The sequence below is a fragment of the Lycium barbarum genome, chromosome 8 (genome assembly GCF_019175385.1).
Source record: "Lycium barbarum isolate Lr01 chromosome 8, ASM1917538v2, whole genome shotgun sequence".
Taxonomy (NCBI): Eukaryota; Viridiplantae; Streptophyta; class Magnoliopsida; order Solanales; family Solanaceae; genus Lycium; species Lycium barbarum.
The window spans coordinates 121,595,055-121,620,452 of NC_083344.1; the positions used below are offsets into that span (position 1 = coordinate 121,595,055).

Genomic DNA, 25,398 nt, shown 5'->3' on the forward strand with positions numbered 1-25,398 from the left:
AATGTCACAAAGAAGCGAACAAAAAAAAATTAAAAAAAAAATCTTTTTTTTTGCGCGGATTGCCCTTTATTTGGGGTGGTCTTTAATTTTTGCCCTTCAAATTGGTGGTCTTTAAATTTTTACCCCTCGCCTAACACTCCAAGATTGTGAGTTCGAACCTCAGCTCAGTTAAAAAAAAATTACAAGGCAGAATTTGGGCTGCATAGGTCTGCGTTAAGGCAGAATTCGCATGGGCAGCAATTCTGCCTGTGCAGGTCAATTTATGTCGGAAGGCAAAATTTCTACCTGAAGGGTAGAATTTAAAGACCACCATTTTGAGGGGTAAAAATTAAAGACCACCCCAATGAAGCACCCCAATGAAGGGTAATCCTGCAAATTGCCCTAAAAAATTTAACATTTAATCTTAGTAAGCCCGGACCAAATGCCACTAGGACTAATTTATTTATATTATATATATATATAAAAGCCAGCTTGGGTTAGTTTGGTAATTTGGGGTGGTTTTCAGCCGTTCAGGGGAGCTGTAACTTCATTCTTTTTTACCTCCTCAGTGTTGACGCCGTCATCTGGAGCTCTCAAAATCTGGAGCTCTCAACGTCTTTCTCTGTCGCCGCTCGTTCTCTGTATAGGTAAGTTTTCCCCTTTGTTTGTTTATTCTGCCTCTTTTTGTTATCACTGTTATTTAGGTTTAAGCTTGTGCTAATTTTTAATTTAGAGGTTTTGAATTTCCCATGAAAGATTTAGCTTCCTTTTGTCTAAAATTTCAGGTTAATTGTTGATATGTTGTTAAGCTTCTGTTTGTTTGCTCTTTTCATGATTTAGTCTTACATTTTTTTTTTTTTAATCTGGTCCAACTTCCAACTTTTTCAAGGTGGGTAGCAACGGATTTTGAGTTGTTATTTTAGATATTACATTGGAACTTCTAATAGAGTTCGCGAAATTGTCCAAAAGAAACTAAGACTGTTTGTGGACTATGTTAGAAATTCACAGGTATGTTCTAAAGAGTTCTTTGCACGTGGATTAGAATAAATTGAAGTGGGAATGGACTGTGTGGTTCAGGGACTTATTAGACTCAAGTAAGTTCCTGGTTTGTGTTTTGAATTACAGATGGAAATTTACATACCCAACCAAAAGTTAGTTTGGGTTTTGCCGAATTCAACAAAGGAAATTTTTTAGTAGTGAATATTCATATAGTCACGCCAACTTGCTTAGTAGTTGTTGTTTTTCAGTAGTGAAGTAATCATTCATGTTGAGTTGTTGATTTTGACCACCCAAAGATAGCTTCGACTGTTCGACACATGCTATTCTTTTTCCCCGTCTTTGACACGTTCTTACGGAACTCTACTGGATTGATATATATATATATATCTAATTGATGAACACCTCACCTTTAAAGTGTTCTCTCTCCGTATCTCGATATTTTCTCAACGTCTTCTATCGTTTTGCTTCATCTGTCGGGCTGTTTTCTGGCTGCTCATTTTATGTTCAGTTCTATGTTGTCTGTTTTCCCCTTTGTTTATCCAATCCGGGTATCATTCTTCTCCTTTTGTTGAATTTTATAGTAGTAATTTTTATGGACGTTCTATTTTTCCCTTTGCGCCAATTCTCTGTATACTTCTGTTAGTTTTCCGTTTTTCTCCTTTATGAGGTAATTCCTTTTCTGGAGGTAAATGAGTTTCTTTTCTGGTGGGCTTATCCTCTGTATACTCCCGGTAATTGATTTTTATCAAGTTTTTAGCTTTGTTCATCGCAGCTACTGTCCAAACTCCTCTCCGTACTCCGAACATAAACAAGGGAAAGCACAAATACCTATTTGTATTTTGATGCGACTTAAGTTGTCTGTTCCTTTGAAAGCAGATATAATTTATTGACATTCACATACAAAGTAATATATATCAAAAACAATAGGAAAAAACAAATACCCAAGGAAAAATGGTGCTAAGAAGTGAAGACTTTCATATGTTTGGTCCAACTCTAAGATAGCACTTCGATTGAGTATCGAAATCCCAAATTTTGAGCTCTAGGCTAAATTCTTAAATTGCCTATGAAATTATGAGGTATTAGATATTACTGAAAAATTTATCAAAGAGCTTGAAACACATATATGCAGAAAATGGAAGAAAAAACAGAGTGCAGAACAAAATTCACTGGTTAGAAATTAACAGTGCAGGAGAAGAACAAAAGCTTAGCACCAAAACATAAGAGGAATTTGAGATAGATATGAAAACATTTAGTTAGCTGTATTTGCGAGAATGACGTGTCAAAGCCGGATAGAAAAGGAATAGCATAGCACACGTCTCAGACCTACAAATACAACACAAATATAACAGGTGACGGGAGTCAAATCAAACAACCCCAATTCCCCAAAGTACAGTCACAACTCCAAGCTGCGGACACGTGATCTAGGGGTTGGAAAAATAATGCTGGCCTAGGGGAATCTATATTGCGCAGTGACTGTTCCAACCCTAATGAGCCAGTATCTTGATGTATTGACAGAAAATTCTCCATAATATGTTGCTTCTCCATATTCAAGTTGTTCAACATATAATACCTCATTTCTTTTCAATAGATGGGCCATTGTAAGAGGACGTTGTGATGCCCATAAACATTTTATGCAAATCCTCAATTTAATTGATGATTCTTAATTTCTTATAGCATTGATTTATTGATTTAATACAATGTCATGTGTTCAACACATTCATTTCAAACTTGAGTGCACTACTCACTGTTAAGTTCTGAAATTATCAAAGTTATTGATTGGTTCAGATCATATTCATGTAGAGTGCTTGCAAGCTGAAAAGCATCATACATTTATACTGATATTGCAGTTCCATTCAGTTGGATTGACAGTGATTCTAAACAGATTGCAAATCCACAAATGGGAAGCTGCATTCTTTTTACACCAACATAGAGAGGAACAATCTGCTTCTTGATTCTGATATGAAAACTCGGGATATTTCAGAAACCTCATCCCGAGTTTTTCTTTCTCTATACAGATTCACTAAGTTTCTACTTTGGTTTCACATAAAAATGATGAATGGGAATAAGGTTTAGACCATCCTTATTGTACTTTACTTGTTTGACATTGTGAATCAGTGATTCACATCTTTCTATGTTAAGATTGTGTAAACCTTAAAACATCTGTTAGTTGTACCCTCAATGAAGACTAAACAAAAATTGAACAGTTAGATTAATTTTTCTTTTTCTGTGTAAAATTGTTTTGCCTTGTGAATTTGAACAATTTGCATTGGTTTCTCTTCCTGTCCATAAATGTGTTTGATGTGCTAGCCATAGAATATTTTTTTACGCTGAGTTGGACTAAAAATAACCCCGAATGGTCGCATATTTCTGATAAATACGCAGCTTAAATTATGTTGTAAATTTTGGAAACTTTGCATTAATGATTAACAAGTTTATTGGGCCCGTGCACAGCACGGGCAACAGCCCACTAGTATAAAGGAATATTTTGTGGTTTTTCCCAATAAATAATTGGACTCGGAGTCCGGTCTTCACCGAGTCGGAAGAGCTTAGAACAAATAAACTATTGCCGCCAGCTTGGTCCTCTCCATCAATTTCTCCACTAAATTGTATGTTTCTCCTTCCCCCCTTCTCTAAATATAAACACAGACTTAGTTAATTAAATTAAATTATACTTAGTGTTGTTTTCTACCTTGTGTTTTAGTATGAAGATTCATAACATAATGCACTTGTTGTTCTACACAGGTCCAGGTTTCGCCAATGTCTAAGCCCAAAAATAATGTTCCCCGTGAAAATACAGAAGCCTATGTCCAGGTTTTTTTAATTTTTTTTTTCTATATTTGTGCAGTGCTTTTGTTAATTTTATTTATCTCTTCAGCATACTTACTTGCTTAAACTTGTTTGCTCGGATTTGAAGGTGCCAAAAGGGGGAAAAAATAATGGAATAGTAACTAAAAGTTTCACTTTTTACAGTAAAACGAGTCAGTCATAATCTCTAGGAACTAAAAAAAGAGTTTTTTTTATGTCAAAAGGGGTTTGACAACTTATATATGTGAGAAAAAAAAACCGCACGGGGCTTGACTAGTGCGGGTTATCTCTCCTGTGTGGTTTGCGAGCTATTGCGCAGGAGCTGGGTTTACCTGTGCGCACCTTTGTAGCGGCTGCGGGTTCCATGTCATAAAAAAAAAAAATTACCCTAGGGTTCAATTGACACTGATCTCGAGGAATTTCTTTGATTAAAAAAAAACATAATGAGACTTTTTTTTTTGATGAAGTGGAATATTATTAACAAAAACATCACGAAGAATACTTTGTCTTTTTTTGATGAAGTAAGTGGGATATTATTAACAAAAGCATCATGAAGATGCATAGATTACAAAAGAAAGAAAACATAGAGTATACTATAGTCAAACGGATGAACCAGAACAAAAGTATGTTGGTAAAAGAGGAAGAAACGATCATTAGAATGGTTGTAGATGAATAAATTAATCTTGGTGAGACATCGATATTATTCTCAGATTTGTTGCTGTACAAGCTGTGTTGGTTAACCGCTCTAGTCGCTAAAATCTTATATACTAGTCAGGATACAAATGCTTTTGCCTTGCTGAACCGTTACACATCAGGAAGTTTTCTTTGGAAGAAATCTGAAAGAGTAAAAGACCAAATTTCTACCGACCTGAATATTGTAACATGTGGTCTAATAGGTATGAGGACTTTTTTTATGTAGCAGTGTTTACAGTAATTTAAATCTTGTAGCCTGGAGCTAAATGCCCTTGAATAGATTTCTTAGAGTTTCTTCCCATGTGTCCTAGCGTTGGTGGACAGAGTTATTTGGTACCTGTTGCTGGTAGGAGGTGGTAGGTATCCCTAGAATTAGTCGAGGTGTGCGCAAGCTGTGCTGGGACACCGCGGTTATAAAAAATGATTTCTTAGAGTTTCTCTTGGGTCATTAATTGTCGTGCTTCTCATGGAATTTCTGACTCTTTCTACATCACTTAGTCTCTTGTTCGATTATATTCAAACTGCGACCGTTATTTGTTTATGGAGAATTGGAGATTTCCCCTGATTCGTGTATAACTTCACTTGTTTAGTTGAGGGGTTGGATCCTAGAGTTCACATGTCCTCTGTTTTAATCTATTGGTAAACTCTCCTTACCTAAAGAGAACCAGTTAAACTGAAGTACTCAAAACGAAGCTGTTGCTGGTGGTTCTGACATGTTTTGTTTGTTTCCTAGTATGCCCCTTTACATCATGTGTATTACCTTCTAATTTATTTCTTAAGCATCCATGGGATGCAACCGATAATCATTTCACGTGAAGTCCCCGAAAAACAGAAAGCATGCAGCAGAAGTCCTAAACAACATGTCTGTTACACCCCCTCTCAATTCTATTTCCTCCTTCGCTTTCTCCTCTTCTTCTTCGTTGTCCTTCCGTTAGATCCTAGTTGAAGGAAAATTGCAAGAAAGAATCAATTGGAACCCTAAATGAGAAGTCAAAAAGATAGAGAGAGATTTTTTTTGGGGGGGGGGGGGGGGGTGTGGGGTGTGGATAAGGTGTGTGAGAGAAAATTGAAAGTTTGTATTGAAAATGAAAAATGAATCTTCTGTGCAGATCAGTGAGCTATTTATAGTTACAGGGAACTGAGCAAATAAAATACAGAAATCCATCCCGAGCCCTGGGACAAAGAAATGGTTAAGGTCGCTCTTAGAAAAATGTAAAAGAACACCAAGGTCAGTTGGGGATTCAAGTACAAAAAAAAAATTTAAGTATGAGTTTTAGTGGAAGAGGCGCTAATGAAGAAGAAATAGAAAATATATACTCACTTATTTGACTGGACATGGAGTTTAAGAAAAAAGAGGGGACTTTTTGAACTTGTGGTGTAAAATGCAACCCATAGAGAGATATTACATCTGCCATGTTGCTAGTCTCCTTTCCATTTTTCCAATGACTCTGTTCCAAATTTCAACAGATTTGAATTTGGCACCTAGGGGCAATCCCAGGTAGGTGGTTGGAAAGAAACCAGTTTTGCAACTTAGGATTTTTGCCAGTTCTTCTAAATTGGAAACATCATTAACAGGGTATATGATGCTTTTGTTCATGTTGATGTGTAATCCAGAAATGGTTTCAAAGACCAGAAGAGCAAGTTGAGATTGGACACCTGATGTCTGTCTGATCCACAAAAGATCAAAGTTTCATCTGCATACACTAGATGAGAAATAGTAACTGTGGTGGCTGGATTCCTGCCTATCTGGAAACCATGAATCCATTGTAGTTCTTTTGCTTTATCCAACAACTGAGTGAGACCCTCCATGACAAGTATAAAAAGAAAAGTGGAGAGGGGATCTCCTTGTCTAAGATCCTTGTGTGGAGAGAAGAAACCCGCTTCTGTTTATCAAGACAGAGTATTTCACTGTTAATATGGAGAAGTAAATCCACCTTATCCACCTATCTCCAAAGCCCATCTTCTTTAGGATGTTGACTAAGTAAGACCAATTTAATTGATCAAAAGTTTTTTCAAAAAAATAAATCTTTTAATAACTGAGAAATCTGCTATTTCTAACTTTGTATGAATAATGCAGTATTATCAAAGGTTCACTTCACTTAAGCCTTGAAGCTAAGTACAAAAACTAGCAGATCACTTCGCATTGGTTAGGCATAGTTCCAATCTAGGCACCAAGGCGAAAAAGGTGTGTCTCATCACCCATTGGCCCATTCTTGAAGAGGACAACGCTAAAAAATAACTGCTCCCTCCGTCCCTATTTAGGCAACCAATCTTCGGGAAATTGCTTCATCATCAAGATTTTTTTTTTAATGTCACACCAAATGCGCTGAAGCGTGGCTCTTTTGAAAAAATTTTTGTGCACCATTATGCAAATAAGAGATATACCCTCTTTAGAGATCATAATATCGACCATAGTATTCTCCTTAAATGCTTTTCTAGAGTCTTTGATTTGATGTGTCTAGACCGTTGGATGTTTAGTTTGGTAACTCTGATCCTCACCTGAGCTTCCATGTAATTTTATTTTCTATTGTATGTTAGTGGCATGTCCTTTTAATTTCTTTGCTTCTTTACGAGGTGTGGACACAATTTTACTAACTCGTGAAGTGATGGTGTGCAACCCATGTGCACTACAAAAATTGTCCATTTTTAATTCTGAAAATACGTGAGCATTAATTTCAAAATCTTCAGACAATTGGAGGAAGTACGTGAAGACATCTATAAAGCATTTTAGGTCCCCTCTAACACCCTTTGACATGCCTAACCCGATTCTTGAATTTGCATGTGAACTGAGTATTGAACAATCGAGTCTGACAGTCCACACAAAATTGACAAGGGAAGAGTTGTGCCTTCATCTCAAAACCTTAAAGCAATACATGAATACCCCCAGACCCTTGTAAGCGGTTTGCATACCTACATATCCTTATCATCTATAAAGTATACAAAAACATAACTATCTCTGATGAATAACTTTTCCTTACAAAAAAAATATATCTGTCTCATGAATTATTAATTACCTTTAAGTCTTAGCTGAAAAGGGGATGCCCTCATATTTCTTTGTTTTTTTGCCTTTATATCTATTCTCTTTCATTTTGTAGTAGTAATTGCTACTTTCCTGTTTATTACAGATTTTAGGGACAGGAATGGATACCCACGAAACATCCCCGTCTGTTCTGCTCTTCTTTAACAAGGAAAGATTCATATTTAACGCTGGAGAGGTAACTCTCGAGTGATAGTAATATCTATTACCCACTACATCTTTTTATCGGAGGTAGATTAGGGCTGGCTTCAACTTGCCTGCTATTTCGTTATGTTTCTAAAAGTATGGTTATTGAAGTTGAGGATATTCATTAGATGATACTTCAGAATGTTATAGTATTAAGTATTAACAGTGACATGCTGAGTTGAAAATATGTCTTAACTCTGTTTATGCTTCACCCTTGTGAGCCATTTCATATGCTTATCTTAAGAATTCTGGCTTCCCGAAATATTCTCATTCCTAGTAATTTTCGCATCTTGATTGTGCAATACAATTTAATTCGAAAGCTCTAGGAACAAGCAGCTTGGAGATGCCAACACAATGCTATTTTCGAATTATGGGCGTTTGTTGGCAAAGTATAATGAGTAGAAGTATTCTGTTCAAATTCATTCTTTTAGTAAATTGATAGAATGCTTAAACCCAAGATTCCCTGTTAACCTCAAGTTAGTTTGCTGAAGTAAAGATCCCGATTCAACTCTTGGTTGAACTGAATTGATTGCTTTATATGAAAATCTAATCTGGACTGTTGGTGCGGTATCTGCTAGTTCGCTGTCAACAGGTGAACATTCCAAGTTTTTTGTTTTTTGGGGAGCTTGGAAGAGGGCGTGTGACACTTGCTGTCATTGTTTTCCACATTCAGTAGAATAGTGACTACTTTTCCTTGTGGTTTTTAGTTGAAATAGTTTTCTGTAATAAGAATTAAAGCTCTGCATTTTGTATTCTAAAAAAAAAAAAAAAACTTGTTCTGCAGAGCAAATATTATCCACTTGTTTAAAATAAAAAAAGAAGAAGTTGTTACCCGCTTGTGGGAGTTGTCTAGTTAGTTCTAAGAACACTTGTAAGGCGTTATTCCTCAAAGCATTACTTATGTTGCAGGGATTACAACGCTTCTGTACAGAGCATAAGATAAAATTATCTCAGGTATGTCTCACATGCACGATTTCAGTTTCAAAGTATAGAAGCAATTGGTCACTGCTTTTGTGGACGGACATAAACAATCGATTTACAGGTAGACCACATATGTCTGACTCGTGTCTGCTCAGAGACAGCAGGTGGACTTCCAGGTTTGCATCTCGACCTTCGGGGAATGAACTAATTTTTAAAGCCATAAATTGTTTTGTCCCTTTATTTTCTTAGGAAATTAAAATTGATTATCTATGTGGTACAATTTATGACAATTTCCATGAGTCAAATCTCTCATGAAATCTTTTCCTCATGATCCCTATTTCTCCATTTCTCAGGCTTGCTATTAACTTTGGCTGGCATGAACAAAGGTAGTCCTGAGAGTACTGGGCATGTGAGTACCAGTCCAGTGCTTACTTCCCCTATTTTTCATATGTTACTTATCATTAAAATGAACAGCGACAGTGGTGCTACTACTTACTGAAAAAACATCTCTACTAATCCTTTAAGGTCGACATATGGGGTCCTCCAAATCTAGATTTATTGGTTAATGCAATGAAGAATTTTGTCCCTCATGCTACCATGGTCAACAAACATATCATCCCAGACGACATTAAGGTTCATGAAAATGGATCTGCATTAGCTCCCTCTTTACATATGCTGGAGCTGAAAGATAAACACAAGTTCAAGGCAGTTAGTATATCAGCTATTCTCCTATCACCGACTCAGTTGGCTGGATCTCAGTTTAGGCCAAATGATGCCTCCATTGTATATATTTGTAAACTACATGACATCAGGGGGAATTTTGATCCCGAAAAGGTTAAAGCTTGCGGACTTAAACAAGGGAGAAAACTTGCAGAATTGGAGAAGGGGTTCAGTGTGAAGTCAGATCTTCTGGATATCGAGGTCAGTTCTACTCTCATTAGAACTAATATATAGACTTTGAATTTGCCGTACTTGTGCCTTTGAAGCTACTAAATTGCAGCTGACTTTCATTTTGCCTCGTTCAGGTCCATCCAGATGATGTTATGGGTCCACCTATTCCTGGTCCCATTGTACTGATTGTTGACTGTCCAACAGAACCTCATGCACAAGAGTTACTCTTTGCACAAGCCCTTGATGCCTATTATACAGATCCCCAAAGCAACTCCCCAGAGGCCACCAAGGTTGTGAACTGCATCATTCATTTGAGCCCTGCTACAGTCGTCAGCACTCCAGTCTATGAGAAATGGATGAGCAAATTTGGTTCCGCCCAACATATTATGGCAAGAACTACAAGGTCTGTAACTCCTCTTAATGCTTATTTTAATATTTTCCATATCAACACTGGTTCATAGTCATTCTGTCACAGGAAGCATGAAACAACTCCAATTCTAGTATCTAGTGCTAGAATCGCTACAAGACTGCATTATTTGTGTCCTCAACTTTTTCCAGCTCCTAGTCTTCCTTCTCTTCAGAATGACGATGTTGCAGCACCAAATTTCAAGGTACCAGTGGAGCTTTGTTTTGAGCTCTAAAAGTTGATAGTCACTTGTGAGACATCTTTAAAAGTCGAGGAAAGCTTGTGATATATGATACTTGTCTTTGCAGGGTTCAGTTTGTGGCATATCTGCTGAAAATCTCTTAAAGGTATTGTTGACTCCAATTTTCCAGATTATTTTGTTTAGAAAGGTTAACTGTATTATAAATCATCAGCATAATGGATGTGCTACAAATTATATTTACAGTTCAAAAGGAGCAAGAGTATATCCTTGTGCTTCCTACAACAACTATATGATAGCTAAGAGTGAATCAACATCTTCCAGCTATTCTTCTTTACACCAAAAATGAATCAAAAGCAAGCAGTTCATTTTGATTTCCTGCACAGGCCTGGGTCTTTCTTCCAAAACATCTTGCATTTCTTTCCTTCCATACGGTCCACCATATACAAGCAGGAACTGTTTTCCACCATTTCTTCTGCCTAAAGATCCCCCAGTATCCAGCATGGTAACAAATCTCTTGTGGACTTTGGCATAGTTCACTAAATACCTTTCATGTTTAAAGGGAGTTGCCAAATCTGGTAAGCGGTTCCACTGTAGAAATAGATGGTTTATACGATTTGATTTCATTTCGCACAAGTAGCATCTTGAGCACAGCTGCATTTTCTCTCTTAAGTTTTCTCGAGTCATATATGTTTCCTTGTAAATGTTCTCTGCATAACAATCTATCTTCAGTTGTGGTAATGGCTTGTACATGTTCTAAACTTCTGAAAGATTCAGCAATTTGAGTAACTTCTCAGTCATTGAAAAGTCTTCTAAAGTTTAAATTCCAACCCCGCTGTAGCATCAGCTGCTGGTTCAAACAAAACAATTCAGGAAAAAGGTCTTTTAAAGGTCCATGCCCAGTCCAATTGCTATCTAAAAAGTTTTCATCCCATTGCCAACTTTTTATTCTGATATCATTGAAAAACAAAGTCCATAGTTTTTGATAGTTCTCCTGACACTTGGTGTATATGGGGTGCTTACAATCCTTGAACACCATTGTCCCTCTTAACTATACTTTTCACTAATAATTTTTCTCCATAAAGCTTGATCTTCCAAACTAAATCTCCATAGTCATTTCATAAGCTTGTGAGTTCTTTCTTATGCCTAAACCCCTTCTGTTCTTTTCTGACAGTGAAAGCACTCCACTTTATGATATAGTAAATCTAGTTCACCTGCCAGCTAGAATATAAGTGAGAAAGGAGTTTGTTCAAATGTTCTCTGACTCTGGAAATGAATTACCTGCCTTTATGAGTTTTTTTTGGAACCATGTCATGTTAAACTGTTCCTTAACGAACCTATCTAAGAACTTTTTCGGATTAGTACTTGTGATTATGAATCATTTCATTAGCAATTCAATAATTTCACTCCTGAGCAGGAAAACTCATCCTTTTATAAAAGTGATGGAAACCATTCTCCCTCCTCTCGAAGCTACATTTAACATTTTTCCTCTTCTTCTAGGCTTAATACATTGTTCTTACCTATGGTTTTATAAAAAATTTCATTTGCATGGCCTTCGATTGAATGAACTTTTCTTGTCTAACCTTTTGAACAGTTCACCTTACGTCCTCCTAGACGACTGGGATTGGACAGATCAAGTGTTCAAAATCCGATGACCTCTTCAGTGTTCATTGAAGAGTTACTTTCAGAGATTCCTGAGATTGCTGATGTAGCAAAGAACATAAGCCAATGTTGGCACAAACCTAAAGAAGATGAGGTGGAATTATCCAACATTCAGCACAATGGTGAAGTCCCAAGGTGTCTGGAGAATGTACAGAGAGATGATCTGGAGATTGTTTTTCTTGGCACCGGTTCATCTATACCTTCAAAATACCGAAATGTCAGTTCCATCTATGTTAATCTTTTCTCTAAAGGGGGTTTGCTCCTTGATTGTGGTGAAGGAACCCTGGCACAACTCAAGAGGAGGTAGTAGCATTGGACTCTTAGGATTTTTGCTATGTTGTTCAGAACCTCTTTTGTCATTTTTAATCTGTGAATTAATATATTTTAATAATTTTGGAACAGATATGGGATTAATGGTGCAGACAGTGCAGTTAGGAATCTTAAATGCATTTGGATTTCTCATATCCATGCTGATCACCACGCAGGTTTGGCACGGATACTTGCTTTGAGACGTGATTTGTTGAAGGGAGTAGCCCATGAACCCATGCTGGTTATTGGGCCAGAGCAGGTTGGGGAGTTTCTCAAGGTATATGTAACGTTAGAAGATCTAGACATGTTGTTCCTTGACTGTAAGAGCACTACTGGGTCTAACTGGGATAACATGGAGGATGACTTTGTGCATGATGAAAGTAGAGAATATAGAGATCATACTCTGTTGAGTTCTCTTTCTGAAGACAGTTCTCTGTTGCGCTGTTCGAAAAGAATGAAGCCAAGCACTCCAGTTGATGACATAACATTGCTAAAGTGTTTCAAGAAAGTTTTGAGTGAAGCAGGGCTAGTGAGACTCATCAGCTTCCCTGTTGTACACTGTCCTGAGGCGTTTGGAGTCATCTTGGAATCAGCAGAAAAAGTGAATTGCGGGAAAGTAATACCAGGTTGGAAGGTTGTGTACTCTGGTGACACGAGGCCATGCTCACAAGTTATAGAAGCATCTCTTGGAGCAACAATTCTTATACATGAGGTTAGTGCAATATTTCTCCATTCATCAGGTAGTTTGGTCGCTTTAAAGATAATCAGTTAGTAGTTCATGGCTTGGTTTTTTATTTATTTTAGTAACATTTTGGTACAGTAAACTTATCATTGGTTATGCAAAGTGCACAAATTGTAGCAAGGATTTTTTTTTTTTTTTTTAACGATTGACATGCTAGTACATTATCTGCAGGCGACCTTCGAGGATGGCCTGGTGGAGGAGGCTATTGCAAGAAACCACAGCACAATTAAGGAAGCTACAGAAGTCGGACATTCTGCTGATGCATACCGGGTAATATTGACTCACTTCAGCCAGAGATACCCAAAAGTACCTGCACTTGATGAAGTGAGCATGCAAAGAACTTGTATTGCGTTTGACCTAATGAGTGTAAACCTAGCAGATTTGCCAGTGCTCCCTAAGGTTCTTCCGTACCTCAAATTGCTTTTCAGAAACGTTGGTTAATTTAAATTTGAAAGTAACATATTGTAGACACAACTTCTTTTGTTATGGACAATTTTTATTTTTGAAACAACAATTTTTATTTTTTATAAGGAAAATACCTCTCTCGAATTCCTAAAATGCATTTACATTTGTTGCTGATACTATCCTACGAAAAAAGATGAAAAAAAGAAGATAAGTATGAATACATTATAATTTTAGTAAAAATAAAGCTAGAAATTCGTTATGGTAATAACTTGTCTTCATTCTCAAAATATGATGAGAGCTTCTCTCTTAGGGTGTCAACCTCAACAACCATAGCTCCTTCAACCTGTTGACCAAAAGAAAAAAAATATACCCATAAGAAAAACAGAACAAACACAATTTTGAAGATATATGAACAAAGACTAATAGAGGTGGAGATTTTAGCGGGTACAATTTGATAAGTCTACTGTTAACTCAAGAAATTAAATTGTTAAGTGGCATATACATAGCTTCTCTGAAACTTAAAGGACATGGAGTATGCCTCGTTTTCTTTTAATTTAAGAGTTAATAAAAGTTGTGACCTCTTTGAACTATACTCAAGGTATTTTGTTAATTAAAGTTACCTTTTCCCGTTAGACCTTCCCCACCACAAAAATATACATTAAACTCTAATTCGTCTTAAATATTCTAAATCGCTAATTGTTGTGATTTATAGTATATTTTATTTAATTTCTAAATATATTGTAAATCTTATTATTAAAAAATGAAATTTTTTTGTCCGATTCACACTCAAAAAATAATTTGATTCTCGTACTCAACATTGTATCACATAAAATGAGACGTTGAAAGTATAAATGTTGGACGGGATTCGGGGCAAAATATACCCCGCAACCTTGGGTGGGATCTGGGTCAATAAAAATAAGGTAAATGATTTTTTAATTCAGTAAATGGGAGTCTGTTAACGAAAAGGGCAAATATGCTCTATGTGTTAGACGTTGAAGATATGAGCCACTTTTTTTTTTTTTTTTTTTTTAACAAGAGGAGTATCAAATATAAATGACAAAGTTGTGGGGTATATTTGCCCATGTCGGACCTAAAAAGTATAACGAAGAACAATGTATATTGGGGGAAGTAAAAGAATAAAGGGCGAGTAATTTTTCATTCTGATGCGTTAAACTTTGTCTAATAGGAAGAAGGGGAAGAATTATTTAATAATACCTGAAAATGCGAGGTATAAAATACCCTATCCTAAAAAGTTTCAAAGAAGATGCATTTAGTAGCACAAGTCCTTCATCCTCTAATTTTGATACAGCCTCAGCAATTGAACCTTTATTGATCTTCAAAGTAGACACTTGAACCACTACTTCTTTATCACCTATTTCACTTGCTGAAATAATCAAGGAAGATCTCTCAATTCCACCTCTTCTTTTTTTCTTAGTAAAATTAGCTGAATTTTCATTATTGGAGATGGTTGTTGACGTAAGTTCTTCTTTCTTCTGAATCAGTATTTCCACTTCATTTCATAACTCTGGTATGTATGTTAGAATTCTTGATACTGTTGATGGAATGCTTAGTCTTTTCTGTGAACATGAAGAATAATGAAGTGTTAGCAGATGATGAAAAAATCTACTTTAAAATTAAGTCTCAGTTCTACTTTAGAGATTAAAAGATAGTTATTGGTGTACATAGGTTTAATCATGTAATGATATTCTTGGCTTTAGGCCGAATCCACGCGATGTTTTCCAAAAAGTATTAATCACATCATTAAGAGTATCATATATCTTATATATAGATTAATTTTGTGTTTAGCTATCAACGTGAGATTTTGTTCGTAGACTCTCCCCTTGCCCATCACTAAAATTCATTGCACGGGCTAATTTAGAATTCACTGAATATATTTCTCTTTCTCTCTCCTTTCATAGTTAGGCATGAGAAAGCTTGGTTACACTTCAGTTTGTCCTTCTGTTAACAAGTTGTCCTGGCTTCTTCATCTGTTAAGCTTGTTTCAAAATAGTTGAAGTATTGATCTCAAATCGTTTTGAGGGTAAGCATAGATCCTTAGGCCATAAAATCACTACATGTTAGTTCAAAACCTGGAAATATGCCCCATGTTCACTTAATCTAAGCCTCTGTGCCTATTTTTTTTTTCCCTTTAGTGTTCATCCTAAAGAATAATGATGTTCTGTTTGGACTGACTTCTTGACTAAAAATGACCCTAGTTTAATTATACTCATATAGTTGGAAGAGAAGAACATTATGTGTGCTATATTTGATGTTGTTTTGGACTTGTTTGTATTTAGTTATGTGTAGCAGCTGCAAATCTCAGTGTTGTTTCAGTCAAAACTTGAAGAATTAGCAATGCCCCAGGTTGATTCATTTGCTGACCTGATTAACTACTAAAAAATATTTTAGTTTCCAAATTCTCTCATGATGATTATTTTAGATTAGTGCCAGAGGGAAATCTGATTTGTAAACCAGTCCATGTTTAGTTAATAAGGATGTTGTTTGTGGTTGGTTTCAATCTGGATGGTTTAAGTTGGTATAGGAAGTTAAAATTTGAATTTCAGATTTCATAGTAATACAAGGTCTTTAGGGATAGCCAACAGAAGTGATCCAATGTGGCTTGTGATAATTCCTTTCATGTGATTCTTAATCTAACTTAGAACATCAGTTAGCTTTGTCAAAATTATATCTATGTGCTTAGATGCTACTTCAAACTTCGACAGTCATCAAGATGCCCCTTTGAAAAAAAACTTAATTCAATACCTTCTACCCCTATCCCTTAATAGTTGCTAGCATTCTGTGACATTTATGGGACCATTTTGAATCTGAGATTAAAGTCCTACTGGTATAAAAATAAACAAGAGTTATGCTTTAGCTTCTAAACCAGTCAAGTAGCCCCTTTTCTTGCACAATCTCATGATTCCTTATTTCTACCTTGGGCATGTATGAACTGTCTTAATTTGTTTTTCCTCTGCCTAACTGCTTACACGTTATAAAGAGGGGGGAGAAAATAGAGACAAACCTCAGGATCAGTTTAAGATAAAAAGGGCAGATCACTGTCTGAGGTGTGCTTGTACACATCATTTTGGCGTCATTATGTTGGCTTAAAATCTAGAATCTGATTGAGTTGAGCCAAGACATCAGGTGTATTGTAAATCTATTTTCTACCATGGGTTGCTATGTTTAACTTAAGTTTAGTTATGTCTTAATTAAGAAAGATAACCTTTTAGGAATTACTAACAGTTTGAAGTATGGTATGGACCGACTGATAGCCCTCATTTGTTAAAATACTGCTCAGTTTAATGTTTGTTCATAAACTAGTTTTCATTTCGTGCTCATGAGAGAGCTTTTTATTAAGGTTTCATTATTTCATTTGCTTAGCTTAGTTGTTAAAAAAGTTGGTCTGTATCTTGAGTTTTAAACTAAGTATGGTTTGGATCCATTTTTTTTGTTAACTATAAGTTTCTTTTAAACTGCTCACAAGGCTTGCATAATTACTGTTGTCAATGTTTTCCTCAACCACTAATTAGGGAGTGCCTAAAGAGCTGGACACTCTTTTCTTTTGAAATATGTGAAAGAATGTTGTAGTTAGGTGATTTGAATGAGAGCTAAGCTTGCTTCCCTTTTGATCGCTGTAAACATTTTCAAAGGATAGAGATCTCTTAAGTTTAGTAAAGGTGCCAAGTCTTGGGATCGGGTTCCAGTTGCTTAATTATTTCTGAGAGGGAAAGGAGTTAGTCAAAACTTAGTTTGTGCGCATATGCTCGATAAGGAGCTTGTGTTTAGCATGCCATCTGGTAATCTAATAGTTTAATAAAGAGCGGCTGTCTTTTTTTTTTGATTAAGCACCGGGTGTCCGAGGCTCTTTGAGCCCCGACTAATCCCGGGGGTGCACAGGCCCTCGGCAAGGAGTTTCCCGCAAGTGCACCACGGGTAATTCAGGGTTTTACCCAGTCCGATGGCCCTCAGAAATTGTTTGCACCCAGTGGGTTTCGAACTTGAGACCTTGAAAGGGAGCACCCCAAGGCTCAAGCCAATTGCCACCAGGCAAACCCCTGAGGGTTATAAAGTGCGGCTGTCTTGAAACATATTAAGTACTTCTGAATCTGTCTTACTGAATGACTTATTGGTTTAAAGTCTCTTCCTTTGTTGTTATGCCTGCTGAAAGCCAAAGCATGCCTTGGGTTTGGTTTAGCCTCCTCCGATAGCCCGCCATGCCTAAGGTTCTAGAAACCTTTTGACCTTGTGCGGCATTAGGATGTGGATGGTGGTAACCCCTTTGTTGCTTATGTCTTTTGAGTGGAGGTCTTGTGGTGATGTTTATGATCAACCTTTAAGCTCCCTGGCTCTTGAAAGCAAACCTGTTAAGTTGGGTACTTGGCTCTAGCATTTATGATTAGACTTTTGTTTGTTCTTAGTTGAGTTTTGCTGTGCTAATATCTGGCATTTAAGGCTACTGTCAGTTCTGTAATCTTTTCACAATGTTCATATGCTGTCGAATCCCTTTTAGCTAAACTAAGCACCTACTTTGAGCACCTTGGAGTATATTTGTTATCTTGTTTGGATATGTGTTAGTCTTAATGATATGGGCTAGTGTTAAAATCTAATCCTTCCTCAATGGCGATCTATTAGCTGCTTGAAGGCTCACTAATGAAGATTTTGTTTTAAGTACCTATTTGTCCATGCTACTCGTAAGAGGTTGTGTTTTAACAAATTGTTCTTTTAATAAATTATATTCCAATATCCTCAGCCTTAAGGGATCAACATTTATATCCTATTAAGTGGTGATTTCTGAATACTTTGGTCATAATGAAAATCTGTGCGCAATGGTCATCTCTTCTTCAAGTCTTAAAATTAAGACTTGACCAAATATGATAGATGAGGCATCTCATCTGATTTATCTTGATAAAATCTTTTTGTTTCGGATGCTCATCCTTCATCCCTTGTTTTCTTTTCATAACTTGAGGGACTTCTCCAAATCCCAAATATCATGGACTGATTTGCTGCACATTTGAAAGAGCTGCTGGTTGTATTGTGAAGTCCCATTTGTGATTAAATCGATGCTGCTACCTGCAAATAAATGGTGGTTCTTGGACCAGTTTTCCCGCTACATTCCTTAAACCAAATACTGCACTTAACTACAGCCCTGTGACAATTTGTTTGCTGCATTTTGTGGCTCATTGTGATTGCCTTTCTAAGGCCGCGTGGCTGCCTATTGTTACTACTAGTTGCTGATTTGCTGCTTTAAGTTTGGGGCAAAAGTAGATGCTGCCTAGCTTGTGGTTGAGCTAGTGTCTTGGTAACAAGCTGATGGGTTACAACTATATTTATGAGGAAACAGATACTACTCTAGCTGCATTTTGTCCATTCCGTTGATTTGTTTTGGCCACGAGTTACTGTATTCTAAACCTGAATTGCTGCTATATTTTGTGGCAAGGAGATACTGCATTTTGGCAATTCAAACCTCAGTTTGGTAGTGATATATTGCCTGCATTTTGAGCCAACTTGTGGCTGCATATTTATACAAGACTGTTGTGTTTGCTGCTGTACTTTAAGAGGCGTATTGCTGCACTTTTGAGACCATTGTGTTTCTGCCTTCAAAGGCATATTATCTCTGCTTGGAGTAGACTGGTTGCTGCGTTCCAGTTCTTATCTTTTGATGAAAATGGCTGCTGCTATGTTTACGATCAAATCGCTGCCCATCTAAAAAGAAGAGATGCTACACTCTAATGTTATGCAGCTGCTATGGTCAAATCTTGCTGCACTTGTGAACCAAGTGATGGCTGTAATTTGGTTTAAAATCCCAGCTCAAAGGTTCCACCAAATGAAACGACAGTTTCACCATCTATGATGGAGTGATTTGTAGTGATTACATCCGATGTATTTGAAATCTTGTGTATAGAAGAGTAGAAAGACAACAGAAAAAGTAGGAAGAAACTAGCTTCATTATTGAGTCCCTGTTGATGCTCAAGTCTTTGGTCACCTATGTACTGACTTCGATTTATAATTGAGTCAATTCCTCGTTATGTTCTGTTTGCAATGTTGGCCTCTACAATTCTGAAATCCTTTGGGACACGGCATCGTACTATTGTTGTTTCAACTAGACGTTATGGCATGCAAGGATTTCAGATTTACTTCTACGTTATGGCATATAAGGGAGCCTTGGAACAATAGTAAAGTTGTCTCTGTGTGACCTATAGGTCACAGGTTCGAGCTGTGGAAACAGTCATTGATGCATTAGGGTAGGTTGTGTACATCTCACCCCTTGGGGTGCGGCCCTTCCCTGACCCTGTTAACTTAGGATGCTTTGTGCACCGGGCCACACTTCTACAATTCGACATTTGACTAGTAAAATCGGAAGAAGAAATAACGAGATTGAAGTTTGACAATTACGATGCTAAGATCATGTGTCATTTTCTGCCTAAATTTAGGACGTCTGTTTATGGTCAATCCACCAAACCTGACTTTTGAGGAGGATATAAGTGATTAGTCATTTGAATTATGATCTCAAAGCATTATCTGGCTCTCTAAACTTTACCTTATTAAAAAAAAAAAAAACTGTCTCCTTGTGTGGTGCTTAAGTTGCCAATTAGCAAATATTTAGATGATGCAATCAGTGCCGGACCTAGGATTTTTTACCAAGTGGGTTTAATATAGAGAAAAGACATGTTTTAACCCATGAACTTGGCACGAAAACTCACTTTAGCAACTAAACTTAACTTTTATTTATTACCCCCTTAACAACTTACGTTTCAATTATTTTCCACCCTAAAAATATAATACCACTCTCACAATGGGAGGTGTATTACACTCGCGCTACGTCAATGCCACATCATTGCCACGTCGTTGCCACATCATTGCCATGTCAAAATTACCAATACTTCATTTTTTGTTTTTCTTTTATTATTTTTTCTCTTTCTCTTTCTTCTTATTTCTCCTTATCCTCACCCTAATTTTAACAACCACTACGCCGCTGCTACCGCCACCGCCGCTGCCGCCACCTCCGCAAAAAAAAATCATTATTATTATCAATCCAAAAAAAAATCACCACCATCATCTTTAACCCATATCCACAACCACCACCATCATCTCCCCCAACAAATTTCATCCAACTCCTTCTCAAATTAGTCCCACTTACACTTCAATTCGTCCAAATTGGTTGTTTTGGTTGTTATTGTTGGCCATTATTAGCATTATTATTAGCAAACCCATTTCTTCTATAACCATTATTCCATAACTTTATTTTTGAAAGAAAATAAAAATCAAAATCAAGAACCACCATCTTTAACCCACATCCACAACCACCACCATTATCTCTCCCAACAAATTTCATCCAACTCCTTCTCAAATTAGTCTCATCCAAATTGGTTGTTTTGGTTGTTATTGTTGGCCATTATTAGTATTATTATTAGCAAATCCATTTCTTCCATAACTTTATTTTTGAAAGAAAATAAAAATCAAAATCAAGAAATCAAAAAATGGTGAAAATGAAAAGAAAAGAATGATGAGAATATAAAGAGAAAGAGGGATTTGTGACGAAGAAGAAGAAGCAGCAGCTGGGGGTGGGGGGGCTGTGAAGTGAAGAAGAAGAAGAAGCAACTAGTGGGGGGGGGGGGGGGCTGTGGCAGGGGAGGGGGGCGGGGCTGTGGCTGGGGGGGGGGGGGCTGTGGAGGTTAATTCCAGGAATACTCCAAGAAAAAAGCTTGCTGTTGTCATATATTGTGAATTTCAATCATAAATTTTGATGTTAGTTACCAAATCATTCTATTTATTCAAGCAATCTAATCGTGTTGATTTATAATCGTTCTAATTATTGATTTAATTTTAATTTTTAGATTGTCCGTTGCTAAAGAGTTGAATTTTATTTGTAAAACTAAAGATTTTTTTTTATTTTTTAATTTATAATAATATATATATATATATATATATATATGAGCGGGTCCACTTTTTTTGTTTTTCACTCTCTTTATATTTTTTTGCCAGGTCAGCATTTGGGGTGAAAAATAATTGAAACGTAAGTTGTTAAGGGGGGGGGGGGGAATAAATAAATAGAAGTTAAGTTTAGTTGCTAAATTGAGTTTTCGTGTCAAGTTCAGGGGTTAAAACATGTATTTTCTCTTTAATATATAAGAAATATATAAATAACACTGTATATACATATATATTTTTTAAAATATACATATATATTTTTTAAAAACAAATTAAATATACATGTATATACAGTGTAATTTTTCAATAAAGTGAGTTCAACATAGGACCGCCCCTGGATGCAACTAGTTATTGACTTGACTACAAAAGATCTCATCTTGGTCCTCATTCATTGTAGCATGTCATTAGTCACATTGCTTCGTCCCGTAGTCATATTGGGCAAGCAAAAATTACCAATATATGTCGATGATAATTGAATTAAGTACTAGTGCTGAATAATTAAAGACTCAATTGAAGACAACTTATTTTAACATGAAATAAATTCTTGGACTTCTCAAAATAGACCCGGTGGGACGTAAATTTTGCTTTTCTCAAGGTTTTTCTTTTGGTCATACATTGTGTCGACTCACTCTGAACTTGGACATAAAGTTTTTCTGAGTTCGAAAGTTTAGGATTAATTTTTCAAGTAATTTTTTTTTTTTTACTCTTACAAAATTTCAACATTTTCTCAAGTGAAATGCATGTTCAAACACGACAGCAACTCTCGGATATCATTTTTCAACTTAACTCTAAATACTACTTTTTCTATATCACTCATTTCACGTTCAAACGCCTACAAAGACCATATGCCTGTAATATACATATATGTGTACCTATTCTTGGAAACGAAATAACATGACGTCATGCGGAAGCTAACAGTTGCAACTGCTAAAGGCTGTATTTTGTAGAACTAAGGAGGAAAAGGATACCAGCTGGTTTCCTTAAGGCTAAAGTCGTTTTGGTGCTAACTGGGGGATCAAATGATGCCTTGAACCATCTAGTTTTCTTTGATATTTGTATGTGTAGTAGCAGGAGAAGGACAAATTTATATAAGAATTAATTTCGCGATTTTTTCTTCTTTTGGTTTACGTATGGAAATTTTCTATTAGGATTCTAATTTAATTAAGTTTCGCCTGGGTTGAGAGTGTTTATTGCGTTTGGATGTCGTCATGGGAAGACAATTTGGATAAGACATTCTCGCTTAGGGACCATGGTTGTCACTCCCGAGATGTGGGCTCAAATGGCTAACATAATGCAGTTCAGCCGCCAGCATGATCAAGTGCGAAAGATCTAGGTCAAGTCTTAGGATTGTCTTTACATTATGTCACCTTTTATGTATTTTGGTTTATTGTCTCATCAATGTACTCGCTTTTGTTATTTCAATGAAACTTGGACTTTTATTTCCCAACTCAAATGTCTCAATTAAATGGCTTGGATCACTCTATCATAATCTCGAATACTTGGCGTTAGGCCTACCTCTGGCATAAAGATTTTAGGGACAGGAATGGATACCCACGAAACATCCCCGTCTGTTCTGCTCTTCTTTAACAAGGAAAGATTCATATTTAACGCTGGAGAGGTAACTCTTGAGTGATAGTAATATCTATTACCCACTACATCTTTTTATTGGAGAGTAGATTGGGGCTTACTTCAACTTGCCTGCTATTTCGTTATGTTTCTAAAAGTATGATTATTGAAGTTGAGGATACTCATTAACTCTGTTTATGCTTCACCCTTGTGAGCCATTTCATACTTATCTTAAAAATTCTTGCTTTCCCGAATATTCTCATTCCTAGTAATTTTCGCATCTTGATTGTGCAAAACAATTTAATTTGAAAGCTCTAGGAACAGGCAGCTTGGAGATGCCAACACAATGCTATTTTCAAAGGATGGGGCGATGGGCGTTTGTTGACAAAGTATAATGAGTAGAAGTATTCTGTTCACATTCATTCTTTTAGTAAATTGGTAGAATGCTTAAACCCAATATTCCCTGTTAACCTCGAGTTAGTTTGCTGAAGTAAAGATCCCGATTCAACTCTTTGTTGAACTGAATTGATTGCTAGTTCACTATCAACAGGTGAACATTCCAAGTTTTTTGTTTTTTTGGGGAGCTTGGAGGAGGGCGTGTGACACTTGCTGTGATTGTTTTCCACATTGAGTAGAATAGTGACAACTTTTCCTTGTGGTTTTTAGTTGAAATAGTTTTCTGTAATAAGAATTAAAGCTCTGCATTTTGTATTCTAAAAAAAAAAAAAAAACTTGTTCTGCAGAGCAAATATTATCCACTTGTTTAAAATAAAAAAAGAAGAAGTTGTTACCCGCTTGTGGGAGTTGTCTAGTTAGTTCTAAGAACACTTGTAAGGCGTTATTCCTCAAAGCATTACTTATGTTGCAGGGATTACAACGCTTCTGTACAGAGCATAAGATAAAATTATCTCAGGTATGTCTCACATGCACGATTTCAGTTTCAAAGTATAGAAGCAATTGGTCACTGCTTTTGTGGACGGACATAAACAATCGATTTACAGGTAGACCACATATGTCTGACTCGTGTCTGCTCAGAGACAGCAGGTGGACTTCCAGGTTTGTATCTCGACCTTCGGGGAATGAACTAATTTTTAAAGCCATAAATTGTTTTGTCCCGTTGTTTTCTTAAGAAATTAAATTGATTATCTATGTGGTACAATTTATGACAATTTCCAAGAGTCAAATCTCTCAGGAAATCTTTTCCTCATGATCCCTATTTCACCATTTCTCAGGCTTCCTATTAACTTTGGCTGGCATGAACAATGGTAGTCCTGAGAGTACTGGGCATGTGAGTACCAGTCCAGTGCTTACCTCCCCTATTTTTCATATGTTACTTATCATTAAAATGAACAGCAACAGTGGTGCTAGTACTTACTGAAAAAACATCTCTACTAATCCTTTAAGGTCGACATATGGGGTCCTCCAAATCTAGATTTATTGGTTAATGCAATGAACAATTTTGACCCTCATGCTACCATGGTCAACAAACATATCATCCCAGACAACGCTAATATTCATGAAAATGGATCTGCATTAGCTCCCTCTTTACATGTGTTGGAGCTGAAAGATAAACACAAGTTCAAGGCAGTTACTATATCAGCTATTCTCCTATCACTGACTCAGTTGGCTGGATCTTATTTTAAGCCAAATGATACCTCCATTGTATATATTTGTAAACTACATGACATCAGGGGGAATTTTGACCCCGAAAAGATTAAAGCTTGCGGACTTAAACAAGGGAGAAAAGTTGCAGAATTGGAGAAGGGGTTCAGTGTGAAGTCAGATCTTCTGGATATCGAGGTCAGTTCTACTCTCATTAGAACTACTATATGGACTTTAAATCTACAATACTTGTTCCTTTGAAGTTATTAAATTGCAGCTGACTTTCATTTTGCCTCGTTCAGGTCCATCCAGTGATGTTATAGGTCCACTTATTCCTGGTCCCATTGTACTGATTGTTGACTGTCCAACAGAACCTCATGCATAAGAGTTACTCTCTGCACAAGCCCTTGATGCCTATTATACAGATCCCCAAAGCAACTCCCCAGAGACCACCAAGGTTGTGAACTGCATCATTCATTTGAGCCCTGCTACAGTTGTCAGCTGTCCAGTTTATGAGAAATGGATGAGCAAATTTGGTTTCGCCCAACATATTATGGCAAGAACTACAAGGCCTGTAACCCTCTTAATGCTGATTTTAATTTTTTCCATATCAACACTGGTTCATAGTCATTCTGTCACAGGAAGTATTAAACAACTCCAATTCTGGTATCTAGTGCTAGAATCGCTACAAGACTACATTATTTGTGTCCTCAGCTTTTTCCAGCTCCTAGTCTTCCTTCCGTTCTGAATGACGATGTTGCAGCACCAAATTTCAAGGTACCGGTGGAGGTTTGTTTTAAGCTCTAAAAGTTGATAGTCACTTGTGAGACATCTTTAAAAGTCGAGGAAAGCTTGTGATATGTGATACTTGTCTTTGCAGGGTTCAGTTTGTGGCATATCTGCTAAAAATCTCTTAAAGGTATTGTTGACTCCAATTTTCGAGATTATTTTGTTTAGAAAGGTTAACTGTATTATAAATCATCAGCACAATGGATGTGCTACAAACTATATTTACTGTTCAAAAGGAGCAAGAGTATATCCTTGTGCTTCCTACAACAACTCTATGA

General features: G+C 36.6%; 2 protein-coding genes across 4 annotated transcripts; both read left to right on the top strand.

The window, feature by feature from the left end:
- Positions 1-470: 470 nt before the first annotated feature.
- Positions 471-19,274, top strand: LOC132607017 (tRNAse Z TRZ4, mitochondrial-like). Of its 3 annotated transcripts, none has more exons than XM_060320801.1 (14): positions 471-626; positions 3,721-3,789; positions 7,602-7,691; positions 8,609-8,653; positions 8,742-8,796; positions 8,974-9,029; positions 9,146-9,541; positions 9,646-9,914; positions 9,987-10,122; positions 10,226-10,264; positions 11,711-12,081; positions 12,181-12,799; positions 13,001-13,228; positions 18,201-19,274. In XM_060320801.1, exons 2-14 carry the CDS (start codon positions 3,736-3,738, stop codon positions 18,231-18,233), a joined length of 2,391 nt encoding a protein of 796 aa, XP_060176784.1. In that variant the 5' UTR covers positions 471-626; positions 3,721-3,735; the 3' UTR covers positions 18,234-19,274. The 3 variants fall into 3 exon arrangements, with proteins under 3 accessions (XP_060176784.1, XP_060176785.1, XP_060176783.1); XM_060320802.1 differs by having other exon boundaries at positions 13,001-13,153; XM_060320800.1 differs by having other exon boundaries at positions 472-626; positions 13,001-19,274.
- A 3,432-nt stretch (positions 19,275-22,706) lies between these two features.
- Positions 22,707-25,398, top strand: LOC132608255 (tRNAse Z TRZ4, mitochondrial-like). Its single transcript, XM_060322308.1, has 10 exons — positions 22,707-22,781; positions 23,598-23,642; positions 23,731-23,785; positions 23,962-24,017; positions 24,134-24,529; positions 24,609-24,669; positions 24,757-24,905; positions 25,046-25,120; positions 25,212-25,250; positions 25,357-25,398. Exons 1-10 carry the CDS (start codon positions 22,707-22,709, stop codon positions 25,396-25,398), a joined length of 993 nt encoding a protein of 330 aa, XP_060178291.1.

What these genes read in the sequence shown, in the direction of transcription:
- LOC132607017 (XM_060320800.1), top strand. Translation starts at nt 3,736, where the DNA reads ATGTCTAAGCCCAAAAATAATGTTCCCCGTGAAAATACAGAAGCCTAT. An exon ending in CAGATCTTCTGGATATCGAG is followed by an intron (nt 9,542 to 9,645) that starts GTCAGTTCTACT and finishes TGCCTCGTTCAG; the next exon opens with GTCCATCCAGATGATGTTAT. An exon ending in CAACAATTCTTATACATGAG is followed by an intron (nt 12,800 to 13,000) that starts GTTAGTGCAATA and finishes CATTATCTGCAG; the next exon opens with GCGACCTTCGAGGATGGCCT.
- LOC132608255 (XM_060322308.1), top strand. Translation starts at nt 22,707, where the DNA reads ATGGATACCCACGAAACATCCCCGTCTGTTCTGCTCTTCTTTAACAAG. An exon ending in ATAAGATAAAATTATCTCAG is followed by an intron (nt 23,643 to 23,730) that starts GTATGTCTCACA and finishes ATCGATTTACAG; the next exon opens with GTAGACCACATATGTCTGAC. An exon ending in TGGCAAGAACTACAAGGCCT is followed by an intron (nt 24,906 to 25,045) that starts GTAACCCTCTTA and finishes TTGTGTCCTCAG; the next exon opens with CTTTTTCCAGCTCCTAGTCT.